This window comes from Botrytis porri (genome assembly GCF_014898465.1).
Source record: "Botrytis porri strain MUCL 3234 chromosome Unknown BPOR_017, whole genome shotgun sequence".
Taxonomy (NCBI): domain Eukaryota; kingdom Fungi; phylum Ascomycota; class Leotiomycetes; order Helotiales; family Sclerotiniaceae; genus Botrytis; species Botrytis porri.
The window spans coordinates 80,160-99,110 of record NW_024066091.1 but is presented as its reverse complement, the minus strand read 5'-3'; the positions used below and the strand labels follow the sequence as shown (position 1 = coordinate 99,110).

Below are 18,951 nucleotides of genomic sequence, written 5' to 3'. Positions count from 1 at the left end.
CTCTCCACCTGGACAACCACTCACAACGCTGCAAATAAATTAATCGTGTTTATCAGCTGTGATCTGTGATGTGCGAGTACGCAAATCCCCATTTCAAGAAAGAACCGGGGACGCCGCCTATGACGTTAATCAACCCATGGATGTACTGTATACAGTAAGTACATACATAAGAAGGAGCGTGCGACAGCGGCTGGGTATGCAATTTGGCCAAGAAGGTAATAAGATAAGGTAGGTTCACTGGGTGGCAGTATGGGTCTCGATTTCATATTCATATCCTTCATTCGGACCAAGTATTATTCGCACATCAATTAAATGATTAATTGCCTCTCCTTTTTCCAGCATTCTTTACGCACTATTCGTTACTTGGTCGTGTTGTGTTTGAGACGTGTAGAGTGAAAGAAAGGGGTTCACGTCCCAGGGAAGAGAGAATATTGTTAACAAAGATTGCATGTTTATTGTTGTTGACAGGGAGATCTTGAATCTTCTTCTTGCTTTTTTATACACATACACAGCTAATTAGGACGCTCATTCATTTGTGGAAGAAGAAGATTCTGTGTGGTTGAGAGTGAGGCGTTGGGGATTGATCTGCAATTGAGTTTAAGAGATCGAAGATACGAGGACTTGCGAAAGATATACCACTTGGTTCCAATCGAGACTATATCACAAACAACAACACCGGATCTCCAGCTCGCAGAGTCCAGCAAGTATGGGGCTTAGTACACTTTCAGTCGGGACCGCAGTTGCTCCTGTTGTATTTCAAACATTTGTATCTCACGTAAGTTCCTCCCTTTCTTGCACACATATTTGACTTTCTAAGAATTCATTTCGCAGTATCTGGGAGATCGGTCACTCAAAAAGCAAAAACCTACTGCACATATCTCCTACGATGAAGGTCTTCACTTAATTCGCAAATTCCTGCTTTATGCATCTCAACATACGGTCGAAGATATTCAAACCTTTACCTCGCAATGGGTACCTCATCCTCCTTACGTTAGCGTGAGAGAGACGACCATCGCAGAGAAGCATATACATGAAGCAGAAAAGTACTTGTCGATTCAATTGGAGAAACAGGGCGGAATTGGGATAGTTGGGGGGCATCAATGGTGGAAATGGAGGCGGCCAGGCAGTGAACTCAAGTCTGAAACGATCGAGATGAAGGCAGATCTTGAAGAAAGGAATCAGAAGGGAGAAGATCCCAAGAGAGTCATGCTGTATGTCCATGGAGGGGCTTACTTTTTCGGAAGTACGGATGAACATAGATATCAGATGCAAAGACATGCCAGGAAGTTGAAGGCCGTGGTCGTAGCACCTAGATATCGTTTGGCACCTCAATTCCCATTTCCATGTGGCCTTAACGATTGCTTAGCAGTGTATCTCAGTCTTCTTGATGATTTGCAACCATCCAGTGTTATCTTTGCAGGCGATTCAGCAGGTGGTGGTATGGTGTTGAGTATGCTTGTCATTCTGCGTGATAATGGTCTACCTTTACCTGCGGGTGCTATTCTTATTTCACCATGGGTTGATTTGACTCATTCGTTTCCGAGCGTTGCTGCAGATAACCCTTTGGATTATATCCCACCACATGGATTTCACCACCGACCATCTCCAGCCTGGCCACCTCCAAACGCAGATGATTTGGCGGATATAAAAAGAGGGATTTCTAACAATACGTCGAAGAGAGAACGCAAGGCTTCATCTAAAAAAACGGAAAAGGATGCAATTCGGGGATTCACGTCTGCTAGCCCAGCACCAGGGACGCATAATAATGCCGCTGCTGCTGCTGCTGCTACTGAACCTTCATCTGACAACGATGGAGGGCCATTGGCAAGTTCGGTTCCTAAACCTGGGCACGAACTATCAGTCATGATTGATGGAAAGCTAGTTGTGATAAAAGACCAAATTCAAATGTATACCACAAACCAGCTATTATCCCATCCTCTAGTTTCTCCGGTCCTTCAAACTTCGCTTGGTGGTCTTCCACCACTTCTCGTTCTCACAGGCGGTGGCGAGATGCTACGGGATGAACAAATTTATATTGCACACAAAGCTGCCAATCCAGTTCGATATGCACCCGGGGATGCGTATTGTGATTCAAAGTCTCGTCTAGAAGCATGGGCCAAGTGGGCACCAACGGATGTACAATTACAAGTTTGGGATGACTTATGTCACGTTCCACCAACATTGAGTTTTACACGACCAGCTAAACATATGTATCGATCGATAGCACAGTTTGGAGCTTGGGCTTTAGCCAAAGCTCAGCAAACGGGGATTGAGATCCTAGATGATGATGACATTTCGGTTATCTCAAAGTCTTCAGACTCGGGCGATGATGCCCAAGAAGTATATTTTCCCATGTCAATTCTTTCACATTTGAATCAGTTGAACTAATAAAAACCAGGAAACACTCGAATCTATGGGGGAAATAGCTGGATCTATAGGAACAATAGGCAAGGCAGGCGATCCTCTCCCTCCCTTTATAGATCATATGATCCGTCAACGTGTCGACCGTCATGGCAATATATTCCCTCTTGACCCAGCCGATAAACTTCCCGCTTGTAAGATCTTACCCAATGATGTCGGTGTCGTCAAACCTGGGCCAGTCAAGAAATGGATGGCTGTAAAAACAAAATTCGATACGAAATACGCTAAGGACAAGCGAAAGATACAGAAGAATAGGGCAAAGGAAATCGCAAAAGGATATGAACAATTCCTAGATTTACAACAAGTACCAGAAATGCCACCTCCTAGCGCATTAGCCGGGCGTAGAATAGTTGGTGTCGAAATAGACAGGGAAAGTGGGGGCAAGCAAAAGAAGAGTTGGGGATTATCGAAATGGAGTGGATGGGCTAGTAGACATGATGAGCTTACCATAGATCGTGGGATTGAAGCGGAAAGAGCGGGTAAAAATATCGAGACTACGACTGCGAGTGCAGAACATGGGGCTGGAGCCAGGGACATACACAGTAGCGAGACAAATGATACTATTGCTCATGAGACCGGTATGGTTTGCAGCGAGCCAATGTTAGGAGCTCATGTGGTAAATCAGCCCGTCGAAACGCCGACAAAGACTAGAGCGGGGTTTACTGAGATGAAGGTGGATAGGAGCGGAAGCGCTGATACAGCGGATGAGAAAGCTGATGTGAAGAGAAAATCGGGCGGGGAAGTTAATGGGGAATTTTTGACCACCTATTCTGATATGCAACAATCAATGAGGACTGTGGACGATTCACTTTTCTCTACGAAAAAAATCGCTAGTACCCAGGCTGAAGAACCTATTCCTCACGCAACCTTGGCGTCAAGAGCTCCTGCTGAAGAAGTGGGTGAAGTTGGAGGAAGGCCAGATGTACCAGGAATAACAATAAGCCAACCGGTTATTGGAGTCGAAAATGAAGAGGGGGTAGTGAGGTATACTAGTAACGGAGAGGAAATGAGGAGACCTACGGCACAAGGCATAGCTTTCCCATTTTCCATGCGCATGGGTGGGGAGGGCGTAGATGGGATTATGAAAGATGGTGTTCGGGAGAGAAATGCGCGCAATGGTAAAATGGGGAGAGATGCCAATGCCAGTACAGAATCACTGGTTGGTAGTGTTAGGAGCTTGGTTCCAGAAGGATATGAGCGGAAGTACGATGATGAAGTAGAGGATTATGTAACAGTGAAGATTGGAGAGGATGGAGGAAAGGGGAAGGAGAACGAGCAGTTGAGTGCGGGAGAGAATATTGCTGGGCCCGATAGTTCCCCTGTGTATAGTTCAGCGGATGGGATAAGCGAAATTGAAGGACAAGGGGGATTGGACATGCTAGATACACCTCAGAGGGGTGGTAAGGGCAAAGAAATGCCGGAGACGTTGAGGACAACGATGAACTTGGATGGACAGGATGATGTTCATCATGTGAGTCCGAGTCTCTCGGCTGTAGGGGCTCATTCGCGTCCGGGACCGGAGAGATTTTACTCGGCGCGGGAAACTCAAGAGGAGGCTAAGAATGCTAAGGAGACCTAGAAGTGGTTCTTTCACAAGTGCTTTAGAGGGGTTAAGTGCTGTTTTAATTTTAATGTCTGGAATGGGTAGAATGGGTCACTGGAAATTTATTGCATGAACATCAGCACCATTGTGCAGAAGTCATTAGACTGAGTGAGTACTTGTAATAGTATGATAGCGTATACCAAATAGCGATAGAGATGAATAGTAATTAACGATAGATTCAAGTTATAATTATTTAACTTTTCAGTTTCTGCATTTACTTTAGGGTATGCATGATACTAGGAATTCTCATTAAGAATTTGAGGCTGTGGATGGCATATCGAGAGAAAGGAATGTACTGGGCGGCTTCAAAAGTCCCAAAGTCAGTATGGCAGATAGATAAACGTTTTATCGATGTCAAGCTAAGCTACCCCTTTATGACCTGTGATGAGCAACAGCGGATAAATCATGGAGTTACACGGAGTGTTGTAATTTGCCGATTTATGGATACTTAAACTTACGTTACTTTCTGATTGGTCAATGAAGCCGCGGTTCTAAATCCCGATGTAAAGCGCCGCCGGTTTGACAAAAACAACAACAACCTTTGGATTGAACTTCCATTTTGGAGACCGACATGTATCGGTGACAACAAAGGGAGCCACGTTTGTATGCCTTCTATGGTGGATAAATCGATGTTCCTTGAATCTTTGGAATTTGCATCTCGAACTTTATTTTGCCTACCTAGGCATACATCTTGGCGCACCAACCTAATGTGGCAGGTCCCAACGTTATCATGATCACAGCTTCCAATACACCGGGCTTGGTACGCCCAACTTCAGCTTGCAGATATGCCACCAGTTTCTTTCACTCGTGATTAATCGCTTAAGGTTCCAGCTTCCTGAATGCCGGGCTTGGTCTCGCGGCATTTGGATTGCAGATACGCAAGTGGTTTTTGTTATCTGAAGCTGATGTGTCACTCATTCTCAACCTTCCTAAATGTTCTTTTCCATTTTAAGAATAGGATTTTCAGGTACTAGAAAGAGCTTCTCAAAAGAGAAGGTAGAGAAATTTATATATACAGCCAAGATAGCCAAGCTTGCCAAGTGGTTCACAATCTTGAAGAACCTCACTCACATACCTATTTGCGACCAAGGAGAAGCTACAAGGCAGAGTTGAGGGGGAACAGTGAATGGGAAAGCCACAATATTGATACATATATATACTTGAGCATCATGGTCTACATGAAGTTTTCTGATCAGTTTCTTACTCCTCAACTGCCGCGATGAAGTTGACATCATTGTATTACATTGCGGCTCTCGCTCCCATTTTTTCCCAGGGATGTCTTCTCCCAGAAGAACGGGAAGGAAAACCAAGGGTCGTTCGTCGTCAAACTAGTAACGGCCTACCAATCGGAACTGGTGATCGCTACAGCGCTGGCACTATTGCACCACGAGGTGTGGGATCTCAAACCACCACATTCACCACACTCTTGAACGTCAACGAGATCTCAAGTGGACTCAAAGCTCTTGCGAGTGTATACGGTATCACCACTTTCACCACCCCATACAAAACATATAACGGTGCTTCCATCACTGGCGCTAAAGTTGGAGGTAATGGAACATGTAACGATGCGATTCGCGTGTATTTGAATGCAGCCGTTCACGCAAGAGAGCGAGGTTCTTCTGATGGCTTGTTGTTCTTCATTAGTGATCTCTTGTATGCGAACAAGAATGGTCTCGGTTTGAAATTCGGTTCAAAGTCTTACACCAATGCTCAGGTGAAGACTGCCTTGTCGACAGGAATTGTGTTTATTCCGCTTAGTAACCCTGATGGTGTTGCTTATGATCAGTCCACCAACAGCTGCTGGCGTAAGAACCGAAACCCAGTATCAGGAACTGGTTCTTCTGCTGGTGTGGATTTGAACCGCAACTTTGACTTTTTGTGGGATTTGACCAAGTGGGCTTCAAGCGTTCGAAGTGAAGTTGCATCTTCCAGTCCTTCTTCTGAAGTATTCCATGGTATGTACTTATGCTTCTTTATTCCTAGTTCAAACTAACTCTAACCAATCTCACTCTATAGGTACCGCCGCCTTCTCAGAGCCAGAAACTAAAAGCATCAAATGGGTAATGGACACCTACTCCAAAGTTCGCTGGTTCATCGACCTTCACTCTTACGCCGGTGACGTTCTCTACTCCTGGGGAAGTGACACAAACCAAGCCTCCTACCCTACCATGAATTTCCTGAACACGGCCTACAACTCAGTGCGCGGAATCGTATCCGATACTCCTGGTTCTGGTTCTGGCTACGGTGAATACTCACCCACAGCCGAAGCCACCGCCAACAAAGCTGCTGCAGCAAAGATCGGTGCAGGTATGAGTGCGGCTGCTGGACGCACATACTCTGTCATCCCAGCTGCGGCATTATATCCAACCAGTGGTGCCAGTGATGATTATTCTTACTCTAGACATTTTGCCGATACGACCAAGAATCTTATCCATGGCTATACCATTGAATTTGGATTTGGAAACTCGGCATCTAATTGCCCATTCTACCCCACCCAAGCTCAGCATAACTACAATTTGCAAGAGATTGGAGCTGGTTATATGGAGTTTTTGCTTGCTGCTGTTAGCTTGGGATTGGGTGATGCTACGACATGTTAGGGGGCTGTTGCATGGAAACATACTCGGAGATGGAGACAAGGATCTGGGGTCTTCACTTCAGGTTTCGTTGGTTGTCCCTTTGAAATGAAATATGAAGCACAATGGCTGTAGTCAAGTGATGCATAAAATAGTTGGCTTGGTTCATGAATCAATTTCGAATTCAGTCAAGTACTCATTCTTGCATCTATTCATTCATTTCTTGTTACTTCTACTAAATCCATTTTTCTCAATATAAAGCTCGGGTCTCCTGAATGCTCCACGGAGAATTCCCTAGTCGAGGGTAAAAGTAATCCAACTTGTGGGGAGTGAGCTCATTTAGTAATATGCTTTAATGATCAACAGTCAATTCCGCTTCGATATGGTTCTTTAATGAAATGGTAAAACAGTATTCGCTCATAAAATAGGCTTTGGTCACCATAGCAGTACATAGTCTCTATTTGGAAAATTCATGATGCTTGATGATTGCCTAGTGGACTAAAGTGAGTTCAGCCCAGCTGTTAGCTTCCCACTACCAGAATTTCCAATAGGACAACTTGCAGTTCATTTCTCTTGATCAATATCTTTCCTAACGAGATGATATGATATATTGGTGGGTGGGTGATAAGGTGGTGGTGTTTGGTAGCCGAATTGAAATTTAACCGGTAGTATTTCATATATTATTAGTAGCCGGTAGTATATAAAATATTTAAAATAAAATTATGTTTGGTGATATTAAGTATAGTATTTAGAATATTTTGAATATATTATCTGAATTTATCAATAATTAGTAATAATTAATCAAAAAATTCTAGAATAATCATCTAACCTTTTTTGATAATAAAATTTAATCTAGAATTTGAATCTTTTTTTAAATATCCTTGAATTAAATTCAATTAATTATATTTAAAGTTAAAGAAAGTAAGGATTATAACTATTTAATTATTTAATTATTTAATTAGAATCTTAAATCTTCAAATAATATAAGCTTATTGTTTATTAGCTTTTGAAACATTAAAAGATTATATCATTTTATTTTTCAAATTCTAATTATATTTTCGAAAGGTAGTATATAAAAAGCTATTCTTTTTCAGTATATAGTAGTAGTAGTAGTAGTAGTAGTAGTAGTAGTAGTTTTTGAATACTATATATTAAACACGAAATTCATAATATTTCATATACTACTCTTCAAATGTTATATATACCAGAATTAATTCGGCTACCAAACAGGCCCTAAGCGAGAGGCCGACGGTGCTAGGAAGGAGCTAGATAACAACCAAACCTACCTACTCGAAGCAGTAAATCTACCACGTGCGACCCATAACATTGGTTTCAAGCCAACTAAATGAACCCCATGTCCCAATTCAGAGAATCTGGGGTAGTGGGGTGCACCACCCAAGTTCAGAAGAGGTTTAGTTGCAAAACCGGATGGCCTCGATCGACAAACTAAGGGGGGGTCTAGATATGAAACTTTGGATTTGGAGATTAACGGCCGCACAATTTTTTTTGGGATGGACATTTCGTCATGATCGATGAGTAAATTATGTCTCGAATTTCTTGTTCTTCTTTATCTTTTTCTTCTTTCTGTACGAGAGATTTGGGCATCGCACACTTGCAATTCTTCAAGGGGATACGTACGATATCATACTACAACTTTCAATCTTAATAATCATACGAATATTCAACTTTTATGAATCTTTGAGATCAGCACATATATTCGATTACCTTATTCTCCGTGATACAAATATTTAACCACTATCAATCCGCAACATCGACACACACATGCAGCTACTCCCAATATCCAATACCCATACAAATATTTTTCAATCATCACTCTACAATATTGATACAAGCATTGAACCGCCCTCAATGTCTGAGACTACTACCGAGATTGAAACTCTCTCAATCTCTAATATCACCACCGAGATTGAAACCCTCTCAATCTCCAGCGCTGGCAGAAACAATGATTTACCAATCAGCATGACCGGCTCGGACACGATAACCCAACAACCGCAATCTGCCAATGTCGAATCGACTACTTTACCAGCATCTGCACCTATCCGAAAATGGCGCTGGCCCAAACCATCTGAGAGGAGAAAGAAAGCAGGAACACTACAAACCCATACCCATACCAATACCCACATCCTCCCACCATCTCAAACCCCTAGTGAATGGACGCGGGGAAACGAATTACCCCAATCGTCCTCTCAGAACCGCACTCCCTCATCCTCATCCTCAGCACCCGTCCTTTCTCTCACCCAAGGCTTCGAAAATTACTGGGAAGATATCTCGGACGAAGAAATGACCACCTATATCCCGTCCAACATCATCACGATCTGGAAAAGCGTCATCGCGCAAAAACGTGCGCAGGCGAGAGCAGCGGGTGTAGAATATGAGAGGGAGTTGGAAGAGGAGATTGAGGAGAAATATGGTGGGATTTTGAGGTGTGGATGGGAGAAGAATAGAGAGGAGGAGAATGGGCAGGAGGAGGATAGGCAGGAGAGGAATAGGGATAGAGAGGCGTTGGTGGAGGGATTATTGGAGATGGTGGAGGAGTGTGGGTTGTTCGGGCTGGTGAGGGAGAGGGGGAGGAGGGCATTTTGGGAGGGGGATGGAGTGGAGTAGATGTGGGGAAGAAAAGAGAGGTGGGAGTTATATATCAATCATATGTTTCTAGCGATGAGGAATGATTGCCCTCATGTTAATGCTCAGCGCAGCGTCTGTCTATATTATAAGATGCCGGTACTCTAAATCTCTAATTTGCATAATTATCAAAGACTACAAATTAATCCGCGATCACATGATTCATTGCAGTCTTCATATTCATGATGTCTCCCCCCTGCCATTTCTAACTACATACACATATCAAACCAAGCAGTTCCTACGTCACCCATCCTGTGAACCCCGAAGCCTAAGACCATCCGACCAAACTCCAGACTTCCAAACCTTCAAATTGGGGTTCCTCAAGGATTTCAAATCCTCGTCCCCACCCAATTCCTTCCTTTCATGGTATACATATCACCCTACTCCTTATCTACTTAAATAAATCTTACCCTCGCAACTCAACAAACCCAAATTCCTCTCAAGAACAAATTTCTTAACCATAACCACTATCATCACACTCAACAAAACCCTCTTCCAAGTTCCAAGTTCCAAATTCAGATGTAGATTTCCTCGAATATCATTAAATAAAATCCCCCCTAATTAATAAGCTTCTGATTTTCATTTTATCAATGAATCAACCCTCACACCATCGCCCACTCTTCCACTTCCTCTCATCTTGTCCCCCCATTAAGAGAAACAGATGTTCCTTAGCAAATACTTTAGCGAAAACAATCGATATATTCATTCACATACCCAACGCAATAGGAATATTTTTAGACATGCATATAATAGCAAGAACTTGAAGTGGATGTAATTCTCTATTCTCTATTTCTATTCTTTACTCCAAACTTTCATAATGGTATGAATGTTCGTCTAATGTAATGAACTTGTCTTTTCATTCATGATTTAAAAATATATGTGTATATACGTAGCTAATTCCATGTTTGCTGTGCTATGAAGCTTATCTCGAGCCCATGCCTAAGTTCTCGCGCGCAAAAGTATATTAGAATACAACGAAACGAAGAGTATCAGATTATATCGCAGCGCTGGTTTTCTCCTGTAGTCTCCCTCTCCCCCGTCTTCCACTTCCACTTCCAGAGCCTCCACTACCTCCACCCTTAACAGGATCTCCTCCACTGCCACCCCTCACAGGCTCTACGCCACCTCCACCACCTCTCCCCCTACCTCCTCTACCTCCTCTACCTCTCGTCCCACTCTTTCCTCTCCCGCTACCATTCTTTGCATCACCTCTCCCAACCCCACTGCTAGAAGCCTTCATCCTCTGTGCTTCTTCCTCAATTGCTCTCTTACTTTCCTGATCCCACCACTCCTGAAATTTTTGTTCTTCTTGAATTTCCTGAAGACTTCTCTTTGCAACTGCCTCTTTGATTACTTCTTGTTCTCTCTGTTGCATTCCAATGATATCGGCCATTGATAATTGCAGAGAGGGCTCTGCCTTGGATGCTGGTGCTTTGTATGATTTAGAATGAGGAATGAGTGGAGTAGATTTAGATAATGGTATTGGTTGTTTTGATGGACCAGGTGATGGTTTTTGTGCTTTTGTGATGCTACTGCCATCATTCCTTTTCTGCCCGGCGAATCTAGTATCTGGAGACGCAACTCGGCGTGTAGTCGAGGGAGTATTTGCTGGTGAAATCGCCGGTGAAATCTTTGACAATGGCGCTAAAGATGCCGGTGGAGATTTGTTCTCTTTATCAAGGACCTCCTTAAGATTTGTTCTCGAACCGACACCCGCAACTTGCCAAGGAGACGATGCTTTTTCTTTGCCTTTACTCACGGGAGTCTGTACAGCTTGTTGAAATGCTGCCTGTTGTTTCTTACGTTCCTTCTGTGAGAGTCTTGGGGTTGCCGACTTAGCAGTTGCTTCTTCATCCTTGGCCTTTTGGGCAGAGAGGCTCAAGGATAAATTGGAAGTACGACTTGTTGATGCCTGGGCCATGATTTCTTTCATATCGAGTTTCAGTGAAAGATTGGGGGAAGACCATGTCTTAGTTGCTGATTGAGGTGTGTCAAGAGCGTGATTGATTCCTAAACCAACAGAACTTGGTAGGTCTGTAAGAGAACCTGACTCTACAATCTTGGGTGTCGAGCTGCATGTAGGAAAACTTGGAGTGGCCGGACCACCAGGAGAAGCAGAAGTCAAATCCATAGTCAAGTTCAAGTCAGGTGGACTTCCAGGCAGTTCGTCGTCATCCATATCGAACATAAAGTCGGCCGCCGCATCTTTGGGACGTATACTTGGGCTAAAAGGTTCGTTCTTGGCAACCCTGGATCTTCTCCTGGCTTTCTCATTACTGGGAGAGGACAAATTATCATCAATACTCCCCATACGCATCTTGAAGGACGAAGATAATCGACTATCATCTTCTTTAAGATGAGCACGAAAAATCATATCTCCAAGTCTGCGACGCCTTTCCTCGTCTATGTCCTCTGCCAATTCCGGGTACTTCTCGTGTAAGTCCAGATCGGCTCGGCCACTTTTTGCAAACGGCAGACAATGTAATTGATTATCGCGTACGACTTCATCCAATTCGAGAACAAGCTCCTCGTCAAGATCATCAAGTAGACTATTTCAAGTTAGTAATGCACAAGACTAGACACTAAGATATTCCAGCTCATCAGAATGCCGAAAATAGACTTACTGATTCTCAAGCATTGACTCCAGCTGCAAGCACATATACTCAAGGCCAGCATGCTTAAGCTCGATGATTGAGCAAGGTGCTATAGCATTGACAATATTGCAGACATTGCGTGTAGTGACTTTCAGGAAGTTAGTATTACTCGTAAAACAATCTGTGAGGCACGAGTTGAGGAAAGAACATACCGAACCGACCCAAAACGTGCTGACAAATTTGGGATAATCTATCAATCATCAACTCGTTTGCAACACTCATGACATCTAAGATAAGTTCCGAGAATTCATCGATGTCTGTGGAGACTATGTGGTCGAAGAGCTCAGGCCCTATATCAACATATAGATAGCGTAATACGACCTCGAAAGTTTCTGGTGCAATATGCTTCAAATCGATTCTGATCGGACCCGTGTTTTCCGCACGTCTACCAACAAGCCATTGACCCCCGGACCGGCCATTGAATAGACCATCAAAGAAAGGACATCGTTGGCATGCAAGCGCACTGTGAATAGGGATTTCTCCTCCATCCAGCTCAACAAGAGCATCACAACCATCGAAGAACTTCTCATCTTTGATTGCATTGTCCATGTCGGTGGTTATTGAATCCGAGGGCCGTCTATGAAGTCCAGGCCCATTCAAGTATTCCATATTCAAATAGGAACCAAGTTCCATGAGTTGACCCCTAACCTTTCTATACCTGAAAGCCAATTGTGGGTAGTAATTTGCAAAGTTCCAAACATCAGCAACTTCATCCTGGTAAAGGAAGAGAACAATGTTGACGAGAGTGATAAAATCCAGGCCGTTGAAAGTGATTTGTGTTCTACCACTTGTACCTTTCTGAATGTTGAGAACATCCGGTTCCGATCTAGAACGATCGGGCAGCGACGCGGTTCCACTGTGACGGAACTCGGCTAGAAGTGATCTTAGTACAGAAGATCTACCTGCAACCAAGAAGCTATGGACAGGTATTGCGATGTCAGATGTGCTGGTACAGATCTCAATATCATAGCCGCTATCAAAATTCTGACCCATGAACAAGCGTTCGACGTCCCCCTCAAGGTCCGGAGAAGTAATGATTGCTGCCACAACAGACCCATAATCAGATGCCAAATTGTCTAAGCGATTCTTCCATTTTGCTTGCTGTTCTACTGGATACTCTGAAGCCACGAGATCTTTTATGCTCGACAATGGTGCAAGTTCCTCCAACAATGTCTCATCTTCAATTCTCACTTGAGTCCTAGTCACGTCACAATCCTTACGGATCGCCGCAAACACACCAAAAGGATTACTTCTGACAGCAACTACTTTGGTAAGTCCAGGAACCCGCTGAAATTTGAAATCTCTACGATCATAATCGCTATTCCCAGTGAAAGAATCCTTATTCTTAGCTCTCTTGACACGTCGCCACACAGCACCTGCCTGGGTGCAAACTATGACGGATCCATTTTCGGCAACACCAACAGATTTTATTCCATCCCAGTTACCCTTGCGGAGTGACCAGACTCGCTGCGGCTGTGATAGAGCTTCCTTGATTTTTGAGGGGTTAGTTGTTGAAGCTGCCGCAACCTTCGTATCAACCTTCCTTACGTTGAAGGTGTATAAATCTCCTCTACCAGAAATGGCCGCAATTGTGTCTCCACCAGACTCAATGTTAGTGATATTGTTCGACTCGTTGTCATATCGGGTTATGAATGAAGTGCTTTGAAGATAGTAGTTTGTGGAGCTTTCATGTAACGGGAATTTGACCATATTATAACCATAATTCGTGAAAACACAGACGGTATGGTTTTCCAGAAGGCATATAGTTGCACTATTGATAGCTGAAACTTTCACAATCGATGACTTGAATAGAGATGCCGCAACTCTACGGGGTACTGGTTGAGCCTCCAAGGATCGGGAATCAGAATCCATAAGGCCTAATTGCCCTTCGTTCTTTCCCCAACAGAACAGTGAGCTAGATGTATGAGCCACCGAATGAATAGCAGATGCAGCAATACCGACAATGGTTTCTCTTTTCAGAGGTCCAAAGATTTGGCGCGGAATTGTGCAGATGGGTTCTTCATCCTTCAGTGCAGGGCGAGGTAGATTGTAGCCTAATTGGCCCCAAGTGTTTGTGCCCCAGCTGAAAATCTCTCCTTCAGATGATACAGCAAGGGTATGGTTCTGGCCGAGAGCAACAGTCGATATTTTCTTCCCTGCTAAACCGCCCTGGTTGACTGGCACATAATTAAAGCGAGTGGTTTCATCTCCCATCCCTAATCTACCTCCAGGACCAAAGCCACACATGTAAAGGTTTGATTCTGGATCGGTGGTCAAGACAGCACTACTCAACTTGGAAAGAACAACATCTTGTATGATGATGGGCTTGTTTTGGATCATGGACGGAAGCTCTGATACAGTAGTAGGAAAGTTTTCGCGACCCGCGACAGGATTGTCATGACGGACAGAGTCTAGGTAGTTTTCATAAAATTGAAAGAGCAATCGGTCAGGACGCTTCAGTGTTATCCTTTCCGGATATTGACGATCATCCTGATCACCAAACCCCAATGAAAAGTTTTTGTTGCTACCAAAAGCAAAAAGCTCATCCCCATCAATAATTTCCGGTTCTGACACATCAATTTTGAGCAGCTCAGAATCACCGTCATTAGAGTCGTCGTCTCTTTCAGCGCGACGTAATCTTTGCTCTCTGATATATTCCCGAATCGATCGTGGTGCGATGGTCGCATTATAGACATCAAAAGGAGTGTTTCCCTCCCGATCTTTGATCTTAATAACTGACGAGTCCGGCTTGGCTCCTGTGTTTCCAGCAGCGCGGTCCTTTGAGTCCCTTTCAATGATTGCTCGAGCAATCGTGACATTACCAAAATACAAAGCCCTATGCAATGCTGTCCATCCACTTTCTGTATCTTGTATGTAGAGATCGATAGAAGGATGATCGATAAGGGCGGTAGCAAATTCTATTGCATTCGCAGCTGTCGAAGACGCAGCTCGGTGCAGAACTGTTAACCCAGCATGATCTCTGCTATTTAACTCCGTTCGACTGATCGAACTTCCCTGCCCTTTGGTCCCATTTATGTTTCCAGCGGGACCAGAAGTCTTGCGACTCTTGCCGAAAGTCTTGGGTGACGTTCCAAACCCTCCCGAACTTCCTATCTTATTCCCAAAGCTACTCGAGAATGCCGTTCCTCCACCGTGTCCTTTCAATGTATGCGGCGTATTGGCGACATTTGCCAATATGCGTCGAAATTTATCGACGTCATCTTCGAGATAATATTTCCAGAGAAGATTGCTCATGTGTGGATGAGGGTGGCAAGAAGGATATCTTCCGATTACTTCAATGAACACCTAGCTGTGGCCTCGGGGGACACGGCGTTTTTAAAGGTGTTTTGAAGCGGAGGAAGACTCCTGGTAATATATAAGAGAAATAAAGTCTGGGCTTGGTCTGCCAGACGTCTTAATCGATAATTCAAGGTGGCTTGGGCGATTGTGAAGCGGGGGTGCTTATGCTATTGACGGAAAGTTGTACGAGCTCCGATACCTGTAGAGTTTAAATGTTTTTGATCGATTTCATGTATTCGATTGATATCGCGTTATGAAATCTGCGGTCTTGCTGTTAATGTAAGTTAAAGTGGTTGAGTCGGTATCGATATGGTTATTGGGAATGTGTCGCACAATGTGAAGGCCGTTGATATTGTGCGACGCGATAAATGTCCTGGCCAATCGGAATGGCGACTTCAACAGCATGCTTACGGAGTATCTTGAACGTGGGGCAATTATTTGACGAGACCCATCGTGTTTTCTTACCTACCGTCATAACTTCTTACCTAAATACGTAATATAATGATAAAATTGAAGATTTGTAACTTTCAATGAAGCTTGGGAAGAAAGTAATAAATATATTGGCATGAAGCTTTCTTTATGTATTCGTGCTTTAACTCCAAAAGCCATTTTCTGAAGCGGTGAAGGAAAGGGACCCACATGCTCATGCAATTCTCGATACATTCTCGATATTTTCTATCATAAATCGTATTTTTAAGAGGAAGTCGAAGCACGCTCTATTATTGGTTGTTATTCTGTATGGAAATCTAGGTAATGAAGCCCGTAGTTCTGTGCTATCATTTTCCAATCTTTGGACTCTGATCTCTATGATGAAATGTATACTTTACATGATGACCACAACATTTTTTTTTGGCAGGTCTAAAATGTATCTGAACTTTTCCTCGAATCCAAACCTGCTGTCTGTCTTCTGCCAGCCCCTCTCAACATAGCTACAAGCGAACCTTTTGGCTGATGTTTCCATCCCAGTGTTCTCTTAATGGGCTCATCTTCGCCGGTGAAATGTAACTCCTATCTCAATTATTGATCGAGTATGAACAAACATCACCCATGATTTCCGACTTCTCTGTCGAGTATTGTAAGATGGCTGGACGAATCCGGTCCTGTGATTAAGTTTCTTAATACCTTCATTCCTGATGGCCTGATGATAGCCTTGACTTCGATGATGACTTCCAACTTCCGTCAACAGATCGTCTGACTTTTCGGGCACTGTTTGAAGTGTAACCTATCATTCCATCTCAAGTCTTCAGACCACTTCCAGGTGTCTCATCCCCAGCCTCTGTCCAATCTTCCTCTCCTCTTCTTGCTCCCCAAAACCCTCTTCCATAACTAACCAAAATCTCCTCTCCCTTTTTAATCCCCTTCCACTTTCCCACACCTTTTCCCTTCCCTCCACCAGCCTTCTCCCCTAGTACCCAGACTCCCATACCTCTCTCTCCCCTTGCACTATCCCAAATCTCTTTAAACTCAGCATTAACCCTCGCCCTCTCCCCACCAATAGTTACCCCCCTGAAATCATTGATAAACCTCGCTTCATTCCCCTTTCCTTGTGCATCAACCCCAATACCTCCCTCTCGATCCAAACTCAAATCATAATCACTCTTCTCATGCCATTCTACCAGCTTCTTGATCTTTTCATCCGCTAAAGAACTTGGTGCATGCACTTCACCAATGTACTGCAGAACGAAAGTTCCAGGTTTCAAGTCTCTCGTAGCGAATAATCCACTCTGGCCATTGGCAGGATGAGATGGATCGCTAATGGACGTGATTTTGACGAGGGGTGAGGGGCCTTTGGTGTGAGAAGTGGGAATGGGAAGGGAGTCTGCGGTTGGCGTGCGGAGAATTTTCAGATGTGAGGGGGTCATTGTTGTGCAGTATGTAGGGGTTGTCAGATATGGGATCTGAGAGGGCCAGTTTTTGGGCAGGGGTTGAGATGGTGCCATTTTCTTTTGTGAAGAATTTGTGTAGACGGTTGGGGTCTAATTGAGTTTCCAAAGCCGTCTCCTAACTCACGCGCATCTCTTGAAAAACAGCTCAAGATACCTCAATGAAATACAAGATCGATGAAACAGACACCTCGATCTTCGTGATCCCTGAAATCCGTGTGCATATATCTGTATAGGAACTGAGCTTATTCCCAAATGATTTCTCTCAACCTCTTTACCTCTTTACCTCATGATCAATTGGCCTGCCCCAGACCAAAAATCTTCCATCCCCAAACGCCAAGCCTTGGCGTCCGTTAGCGTCCGCCCCCACAAAGCCCCAGCAACAATGACGAGCACGGCGACCAACCCTGTGAGGATCATTCTATCATACAATATCGACTTTCTATTTCGATACTTGGAGTTAGCCATTCACTTTCTTGTTTACGAAAGATGGGCTTTGGAAATGCCATGTTTTCCTTGATAGACGGTGAGATGCTCCTGATTGTGACAAGGCGAGACAGGATATACGAATGGCAGGGTAAGGAATGCGGAAATTGGATGTAAACGGTTGACGGTGATAGGGCTGTAAACAGGTTTTTGATATGACGCAGATGCTTGCAATAAATAGGAACAGTTGCTCCTTGCTATATTTTGTGTCGTTATTTGCTCACGACAATGAGGTCATCTTTGATAAGTGACGCCACAGAGGTGAAGCGATGGATGCTGGATTGAAGCGGTAGCAGGTATAAATTGATAGATTTCACCGCCACATCTACTTAATTCTGAATCTAGTTCATGATATATCTACCTATCTACAATACAATCCCATCGCAATCAAATTATAAAACAAATCAAACTGAACGACACGATCTAGCCTAATTCAACTCGAATCAACAGCAAATACCAAAGCAATCATGCCTTCCCTCGTTGATTCTCTCACAAACCTCGTCTCCTCCATCTTCAACGCCATTATCGCAACCTTCAGCTCCATCATCGCCTTCCTCCAATCAATCCTCAGCACGATCCTCGGCCTCATCAATGCATTCTTCGCCGCAGTCGGTTCTGGTCTCGCGGGTATTGCGCAGACATTTGAGGGATTGGTCAAGTTCCTTTTGAGTACGTATACTTTTCTTCTTTCAATTGGTGAAATAGGAGGTAAAAAGGAAATGGGAAGGATTAACGATGAAAATGTGAGAACACAAGCTAAATCTTCTCTTCAAACAGGCAACATAGTTATCGTCGCCGCCCTCGGCGCTACCTTCGTTGCATACACCGTCTATCAACGCAGTCAAGGAAGACCTGTTACTGCTGCACCCGGTAGCGCCAAGAAGACTTCTTAAATTTAATTTTCTCTCAAATCTTGGTGCGCAGAGGCGCGCTAGCAGGACATGATATGAAGAAATCAAGTACTAGGAAACTTCCAGCGGAACAACAACATTGGGATACATAATAGGAGCGCTTGCCGGATGCAGGAAATCGAAGGAGATGAAAGGAAAGGACAAAATAATGAAAAAGGGGCGGTTATCTTGCAGAACACACTTAATGATACCTCACTACGTAGTACTAATACAACAACCAAAGCAAACACCTGCAACAAAAATCCATCTTGGAGTGACGCACAGATGATGAACTACACATCGTGTGACATTTTCCACCTTTCAAATGAATCTATCGGAGCCGGAATCCGAGTCATATCGTACAAATTCCGTACGACGTGAGTATGTATTCCGCGATACTGTAGATTCCGTGGGGGCGCATTGATCCATCTACCTCTGCATTTCCCCTACCCATTCAAATGTTTCGCATGTAAAATAGATAAAGTATAGGCACCTATG

The 18,951-nt window shown here is 43.8% G+C and overlaps 6 protein-coding genes across 6 annotated transcripts; 4 read left to right on the top strand and 2 right to left on the bottom strand.

Moving 5' to 3' along the window:
* Nucleotides 1-706: 706 nt before the first annotated feature.
* Nucleotides 707-4,000, top strand: EAF01_010565 (uncharacterized protein; the record flags this gene model as incomplete). The annotated part of the gene is made up of 3 exons (XM_038918822.1): nucleotides 707-775; nucleotides 832-2,340; nucleotides 2,399-4,000. The coding sequence occupies 3 exons, from the start codon at nucleotides 707-709 to the stop codon at nucleotides 3,998-4,000; spliced, it is 3,180 nt and encodes a 1,059-aa protein (XP_038765525.1).
* A 1,243-nt stretch (nucleotides 4,001-5,243) lies between these two features.
* Nucleotides 5,244-6,621, top strand: EAF01_010564 (uncharacterized protein; the record flags this gene model as incomplete). The annotated part of the gene is made up of 2 exons (XM_038918821.1): nucleotides 5,244-5,979; nucleotides 6,041-6,621. 2 exons carry the CDS (start codon nucleotides 5,244-5,246, stop codon nucleotides 6,619-6,621), a joined length of 1,317 nt encoding a protein of 438 aa, XP_038765524.1.
* A 1,845-nt stretch (nucleotides 6,622-8,466) lies between these two features.
* EAF01_010563 (uncharacterized protein) lies at nucleotides 8,467-9,222 on the top strand (the record flags this gene model as incomplete). Its single annotated transcript, XM_038918820.1, has 1 exon — nucleotides 8,467-9,222. The coding sequence occupies one exon, from the start codon at nucleotides 8,467-8,469 to the stop codon at nucleotides 9,220-9,222; it is 756 nt and encodes a 251-aa protein (XP_038765523.1).
* A 1,012-nt stretch (nucleotides 9,223-10,234) lies between these two features.
* EAF01_010562 (uncharacterized protein) lies at nucleotides 10,235-15,149 on the bottom strand (the record flags this gene model as incomplete). Its single annotated transcript, XM_038918819.1, has 3 exons — nucleotides 10,235-11,789; nucleotides 11,865-11,982; nucleotides 12,047-15,149. The coding sequence occupies 3 exons, from the start codon at nucleotides 15,147-15,149 to the stop codon at nucleotides 10,235-10,237; spliced, it is 4,776 nt and encodes a 1,591-aa protein (XP_038765522.1).
* Nucleotides 15,150-16,429: 1,280 nt separating this feature from the next.
* EAF01_010561 (uncharacterized protein) lies at nucleotides 16,430-17,134 on the bottom strand (the record flags this gene model as incomplete). The annotated part of the gene is made up of 1 exon (XM_038918818.1): nucleotides 16,430-17,134. One exon carries the CDS (start codon nucleotides 17,132-17,134, stop codon nucleotides 16,430-16,432), a length of 705 nt encoding a protein of 234 aa, XP_038765521.1.
* Nucleotides 17,135-18,030: 896 nt separating this feature from the next.
* Nucleotides 18,031-18,456, top strand: EAF01_010560 (uncharacterized protein; the record flags this gene model as incomplete). The annotated part of the gene is made up of 1 exon (XM_038918817.1): nucleotides 18,031-18,456. One exon carries the CDS (start codon nucleotides 18,031-18,033, stop codon nucleotides 18,454-18,456), a length of 426 nt encoding a protein of 141 aa, XP_038765520.1.
* Nucleotides 18,457-18,951: the final 495 nt, after the last annotated feature.